General features: G+C 39.2%; 1 protein-coding gene across 2 annotated transcripts in view; it reads right to left on the bottom strand.

Moving 5' to 3' along the window:
- RAB6B (RAB6B, member RAS oncogene family) overlaps positions 1-19,871 on the bottom strand; it is a 159,137-nt gene that overhangs the window by 64,455 nt on the left and 74,811 nt on the right. For both annotated transcript variants that reach the window (XM_044666702.1, XM_044666703.1), the window contains exon 2: positions 498-556. In XM_044666702.1, coding sequence (XP_044522637.1) covers positions 498-556 — 59 coding nt within the window. The remainder of the gene's footprint in view (positions 1-497; positions 557-19,871) is intronic.

Below are 19,871 nucleotides of genomic sequence, written 5' to 3'. Positions count from 1 at the left end.
GGTTTTAGAAATCTCTAAGAAAGAAATTCCACCATTTTCACTGTGCGCATGTGTTGGGATCTAAGGAGAAAAGTCTTTAAATGTCAAGAGAACTTAGAATTTTTGTTTCTATTACATCATAAGGAACGTCACCTAAATATATTGCATAACAAAACATAACACAGTATATAGCATAGAATGACATATCATATAATATGCTATGACAATATGATACTGAACATATTTTTAAAAGACTTATTTTTATTCTGACCATCATAATGACATAATATGAGATGAGATGATATAAAATAATATATGATATTATATAACATAAGAAATGATATAGTATATGATTTAATAAGGTAAAATATGATATATCTTCTTGTATGATGTGATATAATACAAGATACTTTACTATAATAATGACAATATAAAATAATAGTTCATGCTCATATAGTGCTTCCCAATCACTAAGGACTTCCTATACCTTATCTCATTGGAATGGAAAAGGATCTTACCTGGTATGTATTGTCGAAGCTGTCATACATAAACCGTGTGATCAAAGATGTCTTCCCAACTGTAAAACAAGAAGACATTTTAGCTAAAGCATTCCAAATTTAAGTTCTTTTTGAACAGCTTTCAGTCAGAGAAAAACTAGTCTTTGTTGCAGCTGAATCCCGGAAGCATTGATATAGCTGAAGAAATGCAACAAAATAATGGAATGAAAACCAAAACCATCTTGGCTTGTTACATCTTTCTCCAGTTTGTTTTACAAATGAGGAAACTGAGGCCAACAGGATCAAGTGACTTGCCTGTGGTCACATAGTAAGTGTCTGAGGACAGATTTGAACTCAGAAAGATGAATCTCCCTGACTTCAGGCATAGTGCTTTGCCCACTGTGCCACCTTAGCTGCCCATATGGTCTTGTATAAGACACTTGATGTCTTAGTGGTCTAGAAACTTTCCTAATAACCTAAGTTATCAAGAAATTGCTTGTCTGTATCATTGAGGGAAGATCCCATACTGACATTCCTTAAACCTGATGAAATCACAGATGTAGAGTGAAAAATAAAACAAGCAGACCATTCTTAAAAAATCAACACAAATAAGTCTTAAAATTCATATGGATATGAGTAGAGGGGATTCATGATGATAAATGACATCCACCACCACAGAAGGAACAGATGGAGTCTGAATGCAGATTGAAACATACCATTCTTCATTTTATTACTTCCATGAATTTTTCTCTACTATAAATAATATTTGTCTTGTTTCAACATGACAAACGAGGAAATACTTATTATATGATAATGCATGTATCATATTATCATATCATGTCAATATCATATTATTTGCCTTCTTAGGGAAGGAGGAGGAAAAAATAATGAGAGATTTTTGGACATAGCTAATGTGAAAATTTATTTCTCTTGGGTAAGCCTATTTATTATAATCTATTACATATTTATAACATCATATGTATTATATTATGTTATATATAAAATGGTAACTCAAAAAATGTATGTGTATCTTATGTATAATAATAATAAAATAATAATGTCTACATACGTATAAAACTTTATCTTCATATATAGGGGATTCCAAAAGTGTGAGTGAAAATTTAAGCTATTAAAGCTTTAAGTTGTAAAAGTTTAAAATTGCACTAAGATTTTTCAGACACTGTATAATGTATCCATATTGATTTTGAAATACTTTGCCTTAATTGGCCATAATTTGGAACTCAATTTTTTTCTTTATTTCATTAGTCCAAGACTGGAATCCTTAAGGAAGATAAATTTTCCCACAAGAAATCTTCAGTATCCAATGAGAAAAGGGAAAAAAAATAAAACTAGGTAGGAAAAATGTTTGCTTTAGAGACTATGGATCCGTAGGAACCAAGTCTCTCTTGGGAAGCCCACAAGCAATTGATTGTCCCATCAAAGCACAGCCTATAGTTGGCGGAATTAGATGATGATTTATCTCGGCTGTGCAGGCTGGCTAAGGACCAACAAGACTGGAGAATGGTTAGTGCTGAATTTCTCCAAGCCTGGGATGACTCAGCAGGAGGAGGATTATTATAAATCTCCAGAGAAGATCAGAGCAAGTATCAGATGAGAGTCTCACTACAACCCTATTGAATCCTGGAGGGACATTTCATGGGGGTGGAAATGGGATATTAGGTCATCTCCCTGAACCCACTCCTAGGGGAAAAATGTGTGTTCTTAGAATGGTGATTATGCCATGAGGTAACCAGAAGCAATAACAAGGGCCTCTTTCATTGTCATGGAGGGAGAAGGAAGATTTTTTTTCTTCCCCCCAGGCTGGAATAAAACACCCGTTTTTCCTGGTTGACAGATATATATAATAAAGTCAGAAATATGGCTTGGTTCTTGAGACAATGATCTTGCCTCATCATTTACCTTTTGTTCTGACTCAGATTCATTTGCATGCTAAGCCAGAGAGAATCTTGGGAATTTCTAACCCTAAGTGAGATAGCAAAAGGCTGCTATCGCCACCCCAGACAGGGGAGTTAAATAGAAAAGACTTAATCTTAGCCCGGGGGGAACTCTGTCTGACTTTTTGTTAGCTAAATGTGGTGGCTAAGACTGAAGAGCTGTCAGCCTGTCCTTATCAAGGAATGGGTTTTCTAGCCACTACACCCAGATGGCTGACAGATGGAGATGGAGCCTAGGAGCTGGTAGCAGGAACAGTGCCCAGCAGAGACTACCTGCCCAGCAGCAGCCGCAAGGAGCACCCAGCTGAGACTAGGCACTCTTTAGTCACCAGTGAAGAAGAACTCATGGGGAGTTTTAAGCACTAATGCTTAGTGGAAGCATCAGGATGACGGTATCACCAAAGGCATCAGTGGCTGAGTGTCTTCTCCACACATATATCCTGGTGATACATACATGAGTATGCCCCTCATATGTTATTCCTGTACATACTTACTCTTCCCACCAATGGTGTATATTTTTGTGGGAGAATTTGCCCGAGGTTTGGGGGAAGGGGATTCTTTTATCCTTTTCTTATGCTGTTATTTCATTAAATGCTTTTATTTTGAGTACCCTCCCTCTTCTAACTGGAAAAAAAGGTGACTTCATTAGAAGGAGCTCATCAGCTATGATTTTGAGCCATGAGGACCCACAGAAGAGCTTGAACCTACTAAGTATATCCCCCTTCTAACTAGGAAAAAAAGTGAATTCATCAGAAGGAGCTCATCAGCTATGGTTTTGAGGACATGAGGACCCACAGAAGAACTTGAACCTACTAAATACATCCCCCTTTTAACTGGAAAAAAAAGGTGACTTCATCAGAAGGGGCTCATCAGCTATGGTTTTGAGAACCCACAGAACTTGAATCTACAGTAGCTATTCTGAAGACCCTCTCTATGTGAGGGAGGGGTATACCCCAGATTTCATATCCACATGCATTTTTTGCCCAGCATTTCCTCCAGAGATGCTTTCAGGCGAGGATATGAATTTCCTTTCAGAGATGATGCTTTGCTTATGAAAATGCCATCAGGCTTAGTATATGAAAATTGCTACTTTTCACTTATAATGCAATGGCCTGTGGAAACATTTCATGTAATTCTGAAGTGAATCATAAATAGATTATATTTATATAGCACCTTAAGGTTCACCAGGCACCATCTCACAACAATGCTGGAAGGCTGACAGTTTAAGTATTATTATCTCTCTTTTATAGATGGGGAAATAGGCTCAAAGAGATTAAGATTCATCCAAGGTCACAGAGCTAATAAATGGCTGACCCAAGATTAAAACCCAGGTTTTCTAACACCAAAGCCAATATTCTTTCCACCGCAACATGCTTCCTTCCTTGCAAGAGCGCGCTTAAGATACTCAGGTGTCTCAGCTGACATGAGGTCTTATTCTCCGTGTTATACAAGTCCCAAGAAATACAGACCAGGCAAGGCTGAGATGTGGTGCCAATCCCCAAGATCTCAATGTTGTAAGAACAGAATTTTCAATGCCATCTAAGGAACAGATAGAAGTAGAAAGGCTGCTGATGGGGACCAATGGTTTGGTGATTGTAGACTGGCCATTATTTGGTCCTATAAAATGGAAAAATAGAATGTGTTTCTTAATGTGTGCAGATAGGACAGTGCAAGTCAGAGGAGTTTTTAAAGGGAGAGGTCAGTGGTGACTGGGAGATTCAGGATGATGGTACCCGCAAAGTTGGTTAGTCTTGGGTACTTTCCATTTTTTTTTTCAGGTTTCTGGGTTGATTGGGCTGATACCTAAGTGACATAATAGTCAACTAGAATTGCACCTGGATTTAGATGACTCTGGACAAGAGAATGAGGCTGATGACTTTGTACAACTCTGCCTCACTTGAATCCAATTCATGGGCAAGTCAAGACATTACCAATGATGTCATTGGTTCTCTTCAAAAGCAAAGGACTGACAACAATGGCAAGGACAACAATGAAGCACCTACTACATACCAGACACTGAGAGTGGAGGATACAAAGAGAAAGGAAACTACAGTCCCTGCTCTCAGAGTCTATAGTGTAATAAGAGGAGAAAATATGACAATGTACAAACAAGATAGGTACAGGATAAATTGGGGGCTAGTTGCACTAAACCTAAGGGAGCCTGGGAAAGACTTCTTGCAGAAGGTAAGAGATCTGAAGGAAGTCGGGGGAAATAGGAGGCAGAGATGAGCATTCCAGATAGAGAAAATGTTTTGAGTAAGGAGCTGGAGTTTTGTAGGAGGCCAGTGTCACTGGATCTCAGAGTAGGGGGAGGGTGGTAGGAGTTAAGAAGACTGGAAAGGTGGGAAGGAACGAGGTTATGATGCATTTTGAATATGGATAGAGTATTACATTTGGAATCAGGAAGACTTGAGTTTGAGTCCTGCCTCAGATACTTACTAGATGTGTGACTCTGGGCAAATCATTTAATTTCCTTGGACTTCAGTTTCTTCATCTATAAAATGGAAATAATAACTGTATCTACCTCACAGGGTTCTTGTGGTGTTCAAATGGGCTAATATAAAGCTATTTGCAAATCTTGAATGCTAGCTATTATTATTCTCATTAATCAGATTGCTGCTTTCCCTACAAATAGCACGTACTAGTATAGAAAACAAATTGCATGAAGCTGGGGGCAGGTAAGTTGGTGCAGTGGATACAATGCCAGGAATGGACTCATCTGCTGAGTTCAAATCTGGCCTCAGATACTTCCTAGATATCCTGGGCAAGTCATTTAACCTTGCTTACCTTGGTTTCCTCAACTGTAAAAAGGGCTAGAGAAGGAAATGGCAAATCACTCCAGTATCTTTGCCAAGAAAATCCCAAATTGGGACCACAGCAAGTCAGACATGACTGAAATGACTCAACAACAACAAAAACCATCCTGAACAACATGAAGCTATCAAGTCCAAGTGGGCTGGATAGATAGGGATGTCTTTTTCAATGGGCTGGCAGCACTAGGTATTGGTAACTCAGACAACATAAATGAGTCCTCCTGCTGGGGAAAACCAAAAGTGGGGAAAGAAAAACAATAGAAATATTTGCAGACTGTTTAGAAAAAACATTGCACGAAACTGAGGTGGTCCAAGAATATTTCCCAGACAATTCTTGGACACAGATTTGATGACAAATATTCTCTTCCAAGGGTGACATTTCTACATTAAGTAAAAGTGTGAAGCTCTTATACCTCAGAATATCTCACTCACTGGCCTGACACAGTATGAGATTTTATCACCGAAGATTTATCCCAAAGGAATAAGGCATTATATCTCCAGGGGTCCCCAGCTTAAATGCAAATGTGTCTGAAAGAGGTAAGCTATTAAGTCATTATCATCCATTAACACCTTATGATGAATCTGTTTATGGGTTTGCTTTCCAACAGGACAATTTAGCAGAGTGCAGGACCTTGAGAAAACAAGAAATAAAAGGAAGGGCTACCAAGATACAGTGGGGAAAGTTCTGGATTTGGAATCAGAAGACCTCCTTTAAAATTCTTTTTCTGTCTCTCATTATCTCTAATAACCTCAACTAAGTCACCCTTGGTTTCTTTATTTGGAAAATCAGAATAGGAGAAGGGAAGAGATTGGACTTAATGGCCTCTAAGGACTCTTCCAACTCTAAATCTATGATAAGAGGATTCATTATATTAAAGATGAAGAAACTAAGGCCAACAGAGATTAAGTGACTTGTTCAGAATAAATGTCTGGAACTTGTTTTTTTCCTGACTCCTGGTTCAGTGGTCAGAACCAGCTACCTGCCTCTAATAAAACTACTTTGTCAAGGAGATCTGATGTTTACAGGGTTTTTATAATAGGGATATGTAAATCTCTGATGATTAGGAGATCGAGTTTTTCCAGTCAGTCGTTCAACAATGTCCTCTGGGCCAACATCCCTAACAAGAAAGTCAACTTCATTTCTTCTGACTCTTGACCCATTTACATATACTAGGGCAGGAAAAGAATCTTCTGAAGTTCTTTCCTTGGTAAGAATGGGGATAAATAATTAATGAGAAGGGAAAGTTCTAGCATGTTGGATAGGAGGGATGGTAAAGGAGAGATAAAATTCAACTCAAGTCAGGTTGGAGGGATATTTCAGAATCATAAATAGTAAGTAAAGGGTTAGACTTGGAATCAAAAAGACTTGGGCTCAAAATCCATTTCAGATATTTGTTAGCTGTGTGAACTTCTTCGGATTCCCAGTTTGTTATTTGTAAAGCGAAGAGTTTGGACTAGATGGTTAAATTCTTTCCCTATGTAAATCTGTGATCTTACAGTCCTTCTCTCCCATAAAGAGCCAGCTCAGGTGCTCCTTCTTTGGTCTTTCCTACCAAAAGTGAAATCTCTCTTCTCAAATTTTTCGTGCCACTGGGGTTGGATTTTTTCCCTAGGCAATTATATTATAACTCAGAGGGATTTGGGTATTTGCCTGAATCCTCCTACTGGATTGCTAACTCTTGGAAGGCAGAGATTATATGTTCTTTGACTGCATGTATTTATGTTACTTCATCATCTTTGCATTCTGAACTCCTAGCATAGTACATTGCACATAGTAAGGGAATGATAAATATTTGTTGAAATAATTGAATTGAATCAGAGTCAGGGAATACAGACAATAATATAGATTGCAAAATCTCATCCACTAAAAAATATTTATTAGAATAAAGATCTGATATCACAATATATGGTTGTATCCTCTCATGCTAACTTCTCAGCATTCATCAAACTCATTATTAGGATATACACACATATATATTCAAACACACACATATATGGCATCCTTCTAGATATATGCATAAAATATATCTGTGTATGTATATCTAGAAGGATGCTATATCTACTAGGATGCTCAATACATAAACACATATATATATGCATACACACATATATATGCCCATACTAAAATTCTCAATAAATGTGTGCATATATACATATATACAATATATTTATTTATATATATATGTATTTATTTAAATATTTATGTATTGTGTATATATACTAGGATACTCAACAGGAACCCAAGTGACCTTGATTAGATTTTTTTCTCCCTTTCCTCTGATTTTAAGATAAGGACATAAATATGAAGAAAATGAGTTGGTGCCCCCAACAACATCCAGAGAATATCTGGGAGGTAGTGCATATTTAATCCTCCTACATCTGCATCCATGGCTCCAATTGATTGTCATTGATGCTCAAAGATACAAACTCAGTCAGAAATGAGAAATTCAATTATTTCTGTTATACAAAGCTTACTAAGGCAGGGAAGGGAACCTCATACATTTCTGAAAGAATTTCAACCGTAAGTATGGAAATGACAAGGGTTTCCTAGGTAATATTCAGAAAAAAAAATTCATTGAATTTTTCATTTCCCCCCCAAAATCATTCATATTCATTGAGGTTTTACGCTAGTCACACAAAGTTGTACTTCCATCATATGATACCTCCCACTTGAAAAGGCCACCTAAGTTGGCATGTGCCAATCAAGTGGAAAGAGACAAAGGCAGTATGTATGAAAGAAATTTAGCAGAGGCAATAGAAAGGATTATTCAGGAGACCCAAAATTTTATTAGACAGCAGAGAGATCTAAAGAAAACACTCTAAAACCCTGTCGCTCTTTTTCTCTTGTTATACTTCTTTCTCTGAGAAGTCTGTCTCTTTGGGATTATTTACCCACAACAAATGATTCTGTTACCTTCACCTTCTGACACAGGAAGAGAGTACATGTGGCTGTGGATGACAGTGGATAGCCTTTCTAGATGAGAATGGTGCTGATGAACATTTTTACAGCTCAGAAGGTTTTTATAGGCTGCCTGTACAGCAATAAGAAGATTATATATAATACACAAAACCAAATAAAACCACTTTGGTCCTCTTTGTCCAATAATAGGCTTTGCTCTGATCAGAAAAACCCAGGGCTTCATATTGATACTGAAGCTTAATAAGCTCAAGATGTTCAAAAGCATACCAGAACCTGCCAGAGTTGTTACTAGGGTAGGGCAACAAGAACTTTGCTCCAGGATGGGGAATTTAAGGGCAGTGGCAGATAGCTTTTGGGCTCCTCTGAAAAAAGAAAGGATTAGTAGTATCAGTGGCTGTATGAGAGTCCTGTGACAATTTGGGGAGGGTAAGTGGGAGCCAGCTATTGTTGGTTGGGAGCTACATGGTGGTGACCCCACTTTTAGCTGGTGAGGTCCTTCTGGCACTGGGTAGGGAGACTGGAAGAAGAGAAAACAGAAATGGTAGCTGTTAGGATCTGATCTCTATTCTCTAGGCAAAGGAAGGGAGGTTCATCCTGAACCTGGTGCCCAAAGGTGACAATTTGCCTGGTATAGATCCCTGCTCTCCCTGGAAGAAGTCAGGGTTGGCTTGGGTGAACTAGGATCCAGACTTCAACCAGGAAAGAGTGAATGCCATCCCTCCCCATCCCCATTCAGCTATTGACCTGAGTTATGATATCAAAAGCCAAAGACTTGCAGCACCCTTTGGATGAGCCTTGGTGAAATCTCAGAAGTCTAGACTTCAATAACCTAGTTCAAATCCCACTGGCCTGGGAACCCACAGATCAGGACTGTAGCCTGATATCCTGGTCCTCTCTTTGCTCCTCTGAAAAATAGGTGGTTTGGGGTTAGCCAATCTTCCTCCTGTCCCATCCAGCTCTAATAGGCTATGTGAATCTATGAGATTTAGCCTCCACTTGACTCGACCTCAGCTCCATCTCAACTTTAATAAGAGCTGAATGAACCTTCCTTTGTGACCCAGAGCAAGTCATTTCCTTTCTCTAGGGCCTCCGTTTCTTCCTCTGTAAAATGAAGGAGATGGACTAGATCCAAGGCTCCCTTCTAGAGCTCACATTCTATTGTGATACTCTAAAGATTTTAGGGGGACCTGGCTTCAAGTCTAATCTCAATCTGCCTTCTTCCCTATAACAACTATTTGTTGCTGAGAACTGCTATTAATCCCCAACCTTAGCTCTCAGTAATCAGGTTTCTTGTATCTCAAGTGGGAAGAAACAACTAAGTTTAGCAACTATTTATTTATTGGGAATAATTAGTTAAAATTGGAAGTTACAAGACTGTCTATTTCTTTTTCTCTTCCTGTATTTCCAATGGCAGAACCTGATGTCCTAGACACTGAATGTCCAAACAAAGCTATACCCACCCAAGGGTGCCTTTCTTCATTCTTGAGCCAGGCTAGGAATATTGCAATTCAAATAATTAATCAACCTGTCAATAATCACTTACCCAGGGTTTACTATGTACCATGCTAATGCTAGGGTTACAAATAAAGAAGTGAAAAAGTCTGCCTTCAGGGAGCTTCCATTCTATCCCAGGTACACACACAAAAAGTTAAGGATCTAAGAAAAATCAATGTACCTTCTTCTAAGGTTTAGATTTCTGACCCCATCCTACCATACAAACTAGAGTCTGGGGAGCATTTTAAGAGATATGTCCTATAGTCTTAGAGAAGAGAGGACCTAGGTTCAAATTCAACCTCAGACACTTCCTAGCTGTGTAACCCTGGGCAAGTCACTTAAACCCCATTGCTTAGCCTTTACTACTCTTCTGTCTTGGAACTGATACACAGTATTGATCTAGCAATGGAAAGTAATGGCTTTTAAAAAAAAAAAAAAAGAAAGACCCAATTTTTCTGCCTCCAAGTTCTTTCTGTGTGATGATTACTTGGCATTTGCATAATCAGTATTTGCAAAGTACTGCTCAAGCATTGATTATCTTTCACAATATGCCTGTGAGTCACGATTATGATATTATGCTATGTTATTAATATCATCATTAAGGATGCTATTTTACAGAAGGAGAATGACAAGATCTGCATGGTGATAGCAGCTCCAAGACAGATGGATTACTTTCTGGGAAACCTGAGTAGGGCTGTGGTGAAGTGGGAGAGGGACCTTTTCCCTAAAAAGGAATTTTGTCTCAACCTGTGTTTACAGGAGAGGACAGGCGAGAGAGACCCAGGAGTTCTGGAAATGAGAGGCAGATGATTTGATTCATAATGGGAGAACCAGGGAAGAAATAGAGTCTGCTCCCTCATCTTGTTCCCTCCAATCTTTCTTTGGCATCATCACCCAAGAAAGGAGCATCAAATGCTGCTTCCCCCTCCCTGACTTTTATAGGAATACAGATTTAGAGCTAGACAGGACATCAGAGACTATGTTGTCTAACACCCTCCATTTTATAGATGAGAAAACCAAGGATCAGAGAAATTAAGTGACTTGACCAAGGTCATTCACATATTGGGTGGCTGAGCTGGAATCTGAACCCAAGTCTTCTAGTGTTCAAATCCAGTATTCTTCTCACTGTACCAGGCTGCTTCCCAGCTCTCTCTGGTTTCTCCAATGGCATTCTTTTTTCCCTTGTATCCAAAGTGACAGTGAACCACTAAACTTGTCTTCAATAAGAGGAAATTCTGGGATATAAGGTATACATTTCAAGAATCCAGGACCATTCTCCCACTCACATAGACAGAAATCCTTCTAAGCTTAAGTCAGTGTTTTCTATGAGTTGTTATAGCTAAACTATCTAACATCTGGTGGCCATCCTGGTGCTAAGTCCATTAGAACCTAACTGGGCTAGGATTCAGAGGAAAAACACACAGTCTGTTGCTGAATCCATGGACAAAGCCTTTTCAGCTTGGTGGGACCTGCTAATACTCTCATTTTGTTGGTTTAGCCTTTGAGAATTCGGGGCCACCTGGAAGGAAACAATGAAGGAAGGTTTTAATGGAGAAGAAACATGGGTCTCATATAGTGAAAAGTCCTGAGAAAGCTACAGCAGCAACGGCCCAAAGAGCATGAACCATGTGCCCTTTACTTCCTATTACTACCAAGAGTCAATCTCTGAATAGCAGAGATAGATACCTGCATAGTTGCAGTCATGGATGATAGGAATGCAAAGTTTTTTGCCCCCTTAGACAATAAAATAAGATTTTTCTTTCTTCTTTCCAGGAAATTGTGAGTATTCCCTAAAGTTGCTTGCTCCTGTTCCAAGAGTCAAGAGGCTACATGAGAAGATTTCTCAAGATTTCTTTTATTTGTAGGAGTCTATAGAGGCAGCTACATGGTACAGTGGATTGAGTTCAGGACCTGGAGTCAGCAAGAATCCTCTTCCTGAGTTCAAATTTGATCTCAGACACTTACTGGCTGGGTAACCCTGGGCAAGTCACTTCACTCTGTTTGCCTTAGTTTCCTAATTTGTAAAATGAACTAGAAAAGGAGATGGCAAACCACTCCAAAAGAAGCCTGAAAAACAAGTTACTTAAGAGGAGTTTTTAGACTTTTTTTTTAACAAAGGGCTACATCATTATTAACCTGAAACTCATTTCTTAGAAGAGCTCCCAGTAGAGAAATTGATATATTCCCTAGAACATAGGTACAGTATGACAGATAAGGTTTTATTAAAAACGGAGAGGCAAATCATTACAGTTCCTTTGTTTGTTCTCTGTTCATTGTTTTATAGTTTTATTGGCAAACTTTGAGTGTTTAGATCCAGGAAGGATGAAGACAGATAAACAAGAAAAAAATGTCCTCAGGATCAGATGTAGAGCTGAAACAATCGTTAAGAGATCATTTAGTCAAGCCTTTATCCAAAAGCTCACATAACTAGAGCTGGAAAGAACCTCAGAGATCATCTAATTATTCCCACTTGTTTTATAGATGAAGAAATTGAGATTCAAGGAGGCTAGTGACTCACTCAAGATCACACTTGTTAAGTGTTATAGTTAGGATATGCATGGAGGCCCCCTAACTTCAGAGAACCTACCCATTTGTACCATGATGCATTTTATAGATGGAGACAAAGGGCAAGATTAGGCAACTTGGCCAAGATTATAAAGCTGTATATAGAATTGGGATTTGAACCCAGGTCTTCCGATTACAAATCCTCTGGCCTTTCATCGTACTTTCCTCCCTCTTCCTTGTATTCCAAGTAGTCTAAGCAGGATTAATCAATCATTTAGTCAATCAAATAAACAAATATTTATTGAGCATTTTCTAGGTACTTTAAAATCCTAATTTTCCCTATGACAGTGGGCTAGCACTGTACTGAATACTTTGCCCATCTTTTATGTTCCCCTTCTCAAGGATGTCACTAAGTATCAAAGAACAGAATAATATCAAAGAATTGTTGTTGGTCATTTGTTTCCGTCATGTCTGGTTCTTTGTGACTCCATTTGGGGTTTTCTTTGCAGAGATACTGAGGTGGTTTGTTATTTCCTTCTCTAGCTCATTTTACAGAGGAGGAAACTGAGGCAAACAGGGTGAAGTGACTTGCCCACGGTTAAAGAGCTAGTGTCTGAAGCTAGATTTGAATTCATTCTTTCCACCTATCCTTTGTGATCCCATTTAAGGTTTTCTTGGCAAAGATATTAGAATGGCTTGCAATTTCCTTCTCCAGTTCATTTTACAGATGAGAAAACTGAGGCAAAGAGGACTAAGTCACTTTCCCAGGGTCACAAGGCTAGTAAGTGTCTGAAGCCAGATTTTGAATTGAAGCCTTCCTAACTCCAGGCTGGGTGATCTATGTACCAGGAATATGGAAGGTGCTTAATAAATGTTTATTGGCTGACTTAATGCCCCAATTATAAGCACAAAGCCAGAACACCTTCATTCTTTCCTTTCCTTAATCCCTTTTGTCCCATGAAGCCCTTGACCAGATTTCCCCCTCCTTACCAGAGCCTTAAGCAAATTCTTTTAAAAAAGAATTCTCAGTTTCCTCCTACTAAGAAGTGAATGCTACTTCTTCTTATGTCACAGGGTTGTAAGATCATTGATTCAGAGCTGGAAAGGATATCTCTAAGGGTGCTCTTCTAGTTTTACAGATGAGGAGGTTGAGGCCCAAAGAAGAGCACTGGCATGGACAAGGTCACAGAGGAAGGGACATAGAATGATATACTTCAAATCCTCCTCTGGTGCCTTTAAGATGAGACTTTTCTGCAAGCATCCTGTCAATGAATGAAAATCCCTTGTGTGCCCAGCAGGACCAGAAAACTCAGCAGAGCCCATTCCATTCCCCTCCTCCCCCATGGCTATTCTATTTATTTCCTGACCCAATTATTTGGAATTAAACAATGTGTTTATTCCCCAGAGCCCCAGGAAACTGCCTGCAACTTGGCTTTGAAGTCCTAGCTCACTGCGGCCTCACTGTGTGACCTGGAGGAAATCAATTAACCTCCTTGGGCCTCAGCTTTCCCACCTGTAAAACAAGGAATTATTAGTCTGGTTATTATGGGATGTGCCTATGCCCTCCAGGGGTGGTAGGGATCTGTGGAAATTAAAATGATCTCCAGTGAAAACAACTATATTCTGATGGCTCTTATAGCATCCCGGCATCAACTAGGGTACCAGTGATGGCTCTCACACAGCACTTACAGATGCTCACTCATAAAAAATATATGTGCACAGGTATTACAAATTACAACACAGTTACTGTGAACCTTTATAATGCTTTTCTCTGTTGCTTGTGCCCTGGTCAGAACATAAATATGGAGGGTAGGGATTGATTTTGCTGTTTTGTCTTTTTTTCCCCTAACAAAATGCTTTCCACACAGTGGAAGCACCCATTAAAAAGTTTAGTTCTCTGAATTTGTGAAAACAACCACTTAGCAATAATCTCTGTGGTCATCCCCATCTCAGCCACCAGCAATCTGCTTCTCTAAATCATAGTCATCCCTATCATTATCACTCAGATCACAGTCTTCTTCATCAACAATGTTAATCACAACAAAAGAACTATCACTGCATAGTATTATTTCATTGGCAGTTAGCATTCTTACTATCTCAAGGTCATCACACAGGTGTTTTATTTGGGGGAAAGAGAAAAGTCTTTCTGGAGGCACAAAAAAAAATCTATTTTCAATACAGAATAATGTGGGTGGGGGAATCTCCTCAGTGCTTAATAAATATTTTCTAAATTGATTTGTTGAATTTTATTGCTAAAGCAAAAATGGTAGGGCCTCTGAGAAGAGCTGAGTAGTAAGTAGCAAGGAAAGTGGGTATATCCAAAACATTTAAAAAACAGTTCCCAATCCACATATAGAAATCAAAAATAGCCATTGTAATGAGGACAGTTTATATCTGCATAGTGTTTAGCAGTTACAAAGCACTTTCACATTAATCTCATCTAGTCTCTTTAATTAAAAAAAAATTTAACCCATACCTTCCATCTTAGAATCAATATTAAGTATTGGTTTCAAGGCAGAAAAGTGGTAAGGGGTAGGCAGTGGGAGTTAAGTGACTTACCCACACACAGTTAGGATGTATCTGAGACCCAATTTGAATTCAAGACCTCCTGTCTCTCCACTTGGCTCTCTATCCACTGAGCCACCCAGATGCCCTTTCATTCAGTCTTCATGCCAACTCAACGAGGTAGGCAATGCTATTGAGGTAGGAGGCTATTATTTGCCTCCACTTTACAGATGAAATTACTGAGGGTCAGAGGAGTTAAGTGACTTGTCCCACTGCTTAGCCCTTACCACTTTTCTGCCTTAGAACCAATACACAGCTTGATTCTAAGATGGAAGGTAAGGGTTTAAAAAGAAACAAACAACTAAATAAATTCAGTGCCCTGTAGTAAAGGTCTGACCAGCTCACCCTAATTATAACTCTAGTGACCTCCTTGCCATCATGAGGCACCATTGCTTTATCCACTGCACCTCCTAGCTCCTCTGTAGACACACACACACACACACACACACACACACACACACACGAAGGAAGGAAGGAAGGGAGAGAGAGGGAGGGAGGTAGGGAGAGGGGGGGAAAGAGAGAGAGAAAGGCAGAGAGAGAGAGAGAGAGAGGGAGAGAGAGGGAGGGAGGTAGGGAGAGGGGGGAAAGAGAGAGAAAGACAGAGAGAGAGAGAGAGAGAGAGAGAGAGAGAGAGAGAGAGAGAGACAGAGACAGAGACAGAGAGAGAGAGAGAGAGAGAGAAATGGGTAAGGAAGTGGTGATCATTAGAGAAAGGAAATAAAAGATTCCTTAACATTGAGCAATATTTGGTAATAAAAGGATGGGTTACAGTGGGGAGACCGTGTAAGCTTTTTCCCAAAGAGCTTGACAATAGGCCAGGGATGACAGCAGCAAAGTGATTCCCTCTGAAAGCTGGGAATGAGCGGGATGACTCTTTGAGGTCCCTTCCAGCCTTTGGGGTCCATGCTTCTATTGTGAAACTAACAAAGTAAATATGAACCATTTTCCCAGCCTCCCTTTAATCAATGCTGCTTGATCGCAGGCATGATGACTACAAACAACACAGATCGATGCATTGAAAAGGAAGCCATTACTTTGGCTGAAATGTGCTTTTTATGCCCCCTCTGGGCTTCCTGGGGTTTGAATGCACCTTCACCAGGAGGGATGAAGCATCTACACCCAGGACCAGTACCTTCACTCATCTTCCATCATCAAGGCCACCAGGGAAAGGAGAGGCTGTCCAAGTCAGGGGCTGCCTTTCATCTTGAAAGCACAGCACTTTGGGGATCATTTACTGTCATCTCTGAGCAAAGTAAGGGTCCATTTCAGGAAAGCAATTCCATGCTTTCTGCACCACAGAAACCTTCTTCCTGGCCCAACTCTCCCAACTCCCCCCACTGCCGGGGAGAAAGAGAACTCCATGTGTCAGACGTGGGGGATCTGAAGGATTGCTTTCTGCAAGGGAGAGGGGAGCATTCATCTCCTTCAGTCCTCTCCGTTGCCTTGGGAATTTCAGAAAGGACTAAATGCTCAATCTCTCCTCCTGTCTTTTTCATTTTCTCTTTCTTTTCAGGCTTTAGCAGAGCTCATGCCCATTTCACATGTACCCTTGTTCATGCATCAAAACAATGATGAATAAATGAGAAAACATTAATTGTTTACTATGTGCCAAGCACCCTGCAAAATTCTGGGGAGATGATTACGATCAAGTAAGGAACTTTCAATCATAGCTAGATACAGAAAAAAAAGGAATGTATATGATATCATGAATTTTCATATGTGCAGGTTTTTTAAAGTATTTATTAGATTTTTATTAGACAAGCTCAAAATTGCCTGGTTTGTTTGCTCTTAACTTCTTTCTGGTCTCTTCTATATGTTTGTTTAATGTTTCATCAATGTTTTTTTTTCTTTTCTTCTTTTTTTGGGGAGTGGTAGTGGTGGGAGTCTCACTAGCTTCCTATGCCTACTTTTAACTCTCCCACTATAAAATGATAAGGATGATGATGATGATAAAAGTCCTCCCTTATAACAAAAAAAGTCAAACAAAATAAATCAATACATTAAATACTAATATCTCATTCTGTGTCTCTGGACTATTGCTGTTTTTTTTTAATTTAAAGAATCATTTATTAGGTACCTACTCTGTGCCAGGCAATGAGCAAAATGATTTACAAATATCAACTTATTCATATCTTACAAGGATCTTGGGAAGTAGGTGCCATTATTTTTTTTAAACCCTTACTTTCTATCTTAGCATCAACTTGAAGACAGAAGAGTGGCAGGGGCTAAGCAAATAGGGGTAAGTGCCTTGCCCAGCCTCACACAATTAGCAAGTGTCTGAGGCCACATTTGAACCCAGGACCCTCCAACTCTAGGCCTGATGCTTTGTTGACTATGTTACCTAGTCACCCCCCTACCTTTTAAACCCTTCCCTTCTATCTTAGTATCAATTCCAAGATAGAAGAGTGAGAAAGTGCCATTATCCTCACTGTTTTACAGAAGAGGACACTGATAGAGCTGCAGTAAATTGCCCAGACTCATTCAGCTGGTATGTCAGAGATAGAACTTGAACCCAGGACTTCCTGACTTTGAGGTATTCATGATACCATGCCAACTCTGCCACTTATTAGCTGTAAGTTATTTAGCCTCTCTGGGTATGAGTTTTCTTATCTGTAAAGTGAGGGTATTGGCATGACTCCCAAAGAGTAATAATAAAACATGTTTGCCACCACTTGGCAGCTCCATGGGGCAGACAATGAATCTGAACTTAAAATCAGGAACACTGGTTTTCAGATCTAGCCTCAGACAAAACCTAGCTGTGTGAGCCTGGGAAATTCACTTCATCTCTGTCTTCCTCAGTTTCTCCATCTGTAAAATGGGATAATAATAGCACCTACTTCCCTGGGTCCTTGTGAAGGTCATATGAGTTAATATTTGTAAAGCCCTTTGCTCAGTGCTTGATATAGAGCAGGTACTTAGTAAATGCTTTTTTTAAAAATTCCAATAATTTAGAGGTACAAAATGATTCATTGGCATTCAGACAACTGAGGTGTTGATTCTTTTTTTTGCTTGAATATGTTTATTTGTTCCAAGAAGAACTTTAATCATTATTTTGGGGGGGGAAGAGTTCCAGAGAAGAATAAAAAAGGAAGTAATATCCAAGCCCTATCCTCAACCCCCCCAAAAAAAAGAAAGAAAAGAACATCATGGAAAAATTAAGCAAAATATATAGAAGAGAACAGAAGTTAAGCACAGACAAACCAGGTAATGTTGGAACTATCAAGTGAAATCTAATATATACTCCTAAATAAATAAACTGTACATAATAGAGATTCATGGTGCACTCACAATTCCTCTTTCATATTTTCACAAAGTAATGTTTGTGTTTGTTAATTTTTGTCCTTGATAATAAAAAAGAAAATTGATAAAAATGTGTAAAGAGAAAGAATTGAATTGGATAACTTTCAGCCAGTATGTTGTCCATCCTTCCCAGCTCTGGGTCACCTGCGAATGTGATGAGCATGTCATCTCTACCTTAATCCAAGTCACTGATGGAAATATTAGACAGCATGAAGCCAAGCACACATCCTTGGGAAGTTCCACAGGAGACCCCTTATCCCATTCACATAGAACTGGATAACTAAGGTTCCTTCCATCTGTAGATTCTATGATTCTAAAAATGCCAACCTGAAATAAATGAGGCTGCCTGTAAGATTTTTAATATGGTGGGAGGTGGTGGATTGGAATATAAGGAGCACTGAACCTGGAGACAGAAGGTCTGAAGCCCAATATTTATGAGTCGTGTGATCTTAGGCCAATCAATTCATTTCTCTGAGCTTCAATTTCCTTTTGAGTGAAAAGGGATAATAACCCAGTGTTGCCTATGAACCTTTTCAGAGTTGTCTTGGCAATAAAATGAGATCTTTTTTTAAAGGACTTTGTGAGCATGATATAAATATCAGAAATTATTATTCTGTCTTCCTCTGAAGTCAGACATAATGGTGGGGAGAGGAAAAAGAGAGAAAGAGGAGAGAGACAGACAGACAGACAGACAGACAGACAGACAGACAGAGACAGAAAGAATTATTAAGTGCCTACTATGTGCCAAACAAGCCCTGGGGATGCAATAAAAGCAAGCAAGACAGTAATTACTCTCAACAAGCTTACATTATAACTAGGGAAGACAATACTTAACTGTAGAATTGGAAGAAGAGGGGAGTAAATGGTATGAAAATGGAGAATTGAATTGGAAACCTGGTTCCAGACAAGATAAAACAAGCCTAGTGGATCGAAGGCAAAGTCCAACGTTCCAGTGGGGAGAGAGATGAGGATGATGGCCAGAGTGCTGGCAGCACAGTGTTTAGATGCCTAGGAAGTGGTATGAGGACCAGGTTTGGGGTAAGATAAGTTAACAGTTCACAAATCACAGTCCTGGTATCCTTTTCAAGGTGGCAGCTTTAGGCTATAAATGATCTTGGAAATCATCAAGTCTAAACTTTCATTTTACATATGAGGAAACTGAGCTCCCTCCTAGAGCCTAAGTCACTTGCCCAGGGTCACATAAGAATATGGGACAGAGGAAAGATTTAAATCCAGGTCTTCCAATTCAGTGTTCTTTAGGAAAACTCAACCTTTTTCAGGACCAGAATCCCTTGATTCATCCTGACTCTTGACTATTCTGTGACTTTCCAATTCTAGGCCAAAATGACAGAATTCAATTCAATTCACATTTATTAAATTTCAACCATATGTATATGCATGGCACCTTATTAAGAGCTAGGCTAGGAGGTAAGGATACAGAGACAAAAAAGCAAATAAGTCCTGCCCTCAAGTACCTTATATTCTATTGGACACCTTAGATATTTTTCTCCTTGAAATATGTGGCCTTTTAGCCATGGCAAATTGGCATAAAATTAATAAGAAAAAAGTTTGAATGCTACAAGTGTTTCTCCTCCTTCTCCTCCTCTTCTTCTTCTACTTCTTCTTCCTCTTCTTCCTCCTTCTCCTTTTCCTTCTTGTTCTTCCTCTTCCTCCTCCTTCTCCTTTTCCTTCTTGTTCTTCCTCTTCCTCCTCCTCCTGCTTCTTCTTTGAAATTGCTTTTATTTTTAATTTTTTTAAGTTTTCAGTTGAAAGTTTTCTTTTTTTTCTAGACACCCCCACCCCCACCTACTGAAAACACAAGAAATATGATACATATTAATGT

The sequence above is a fragment of the Gracilinanus agilis genome, chromosome 3, assembly GCF_016433145.1.
Source record: "Gracilinanus agilis isolate LMUSP501 chromosome 3, AgileGrace, whole genome shotgun sequence".
NCBI classification, from domain to species: domain Eukaryota; kingdom Metazoa; phylum Chordata; class Mammalia; order Didelphimorphia; family Didelphidae; genus Gracilinanus; species Gracilinanus agilis.
Note: the sequence above shows the minus strand (reverse complement) of the source record. Positions and strands in the feature narration are given on the sequence as shown.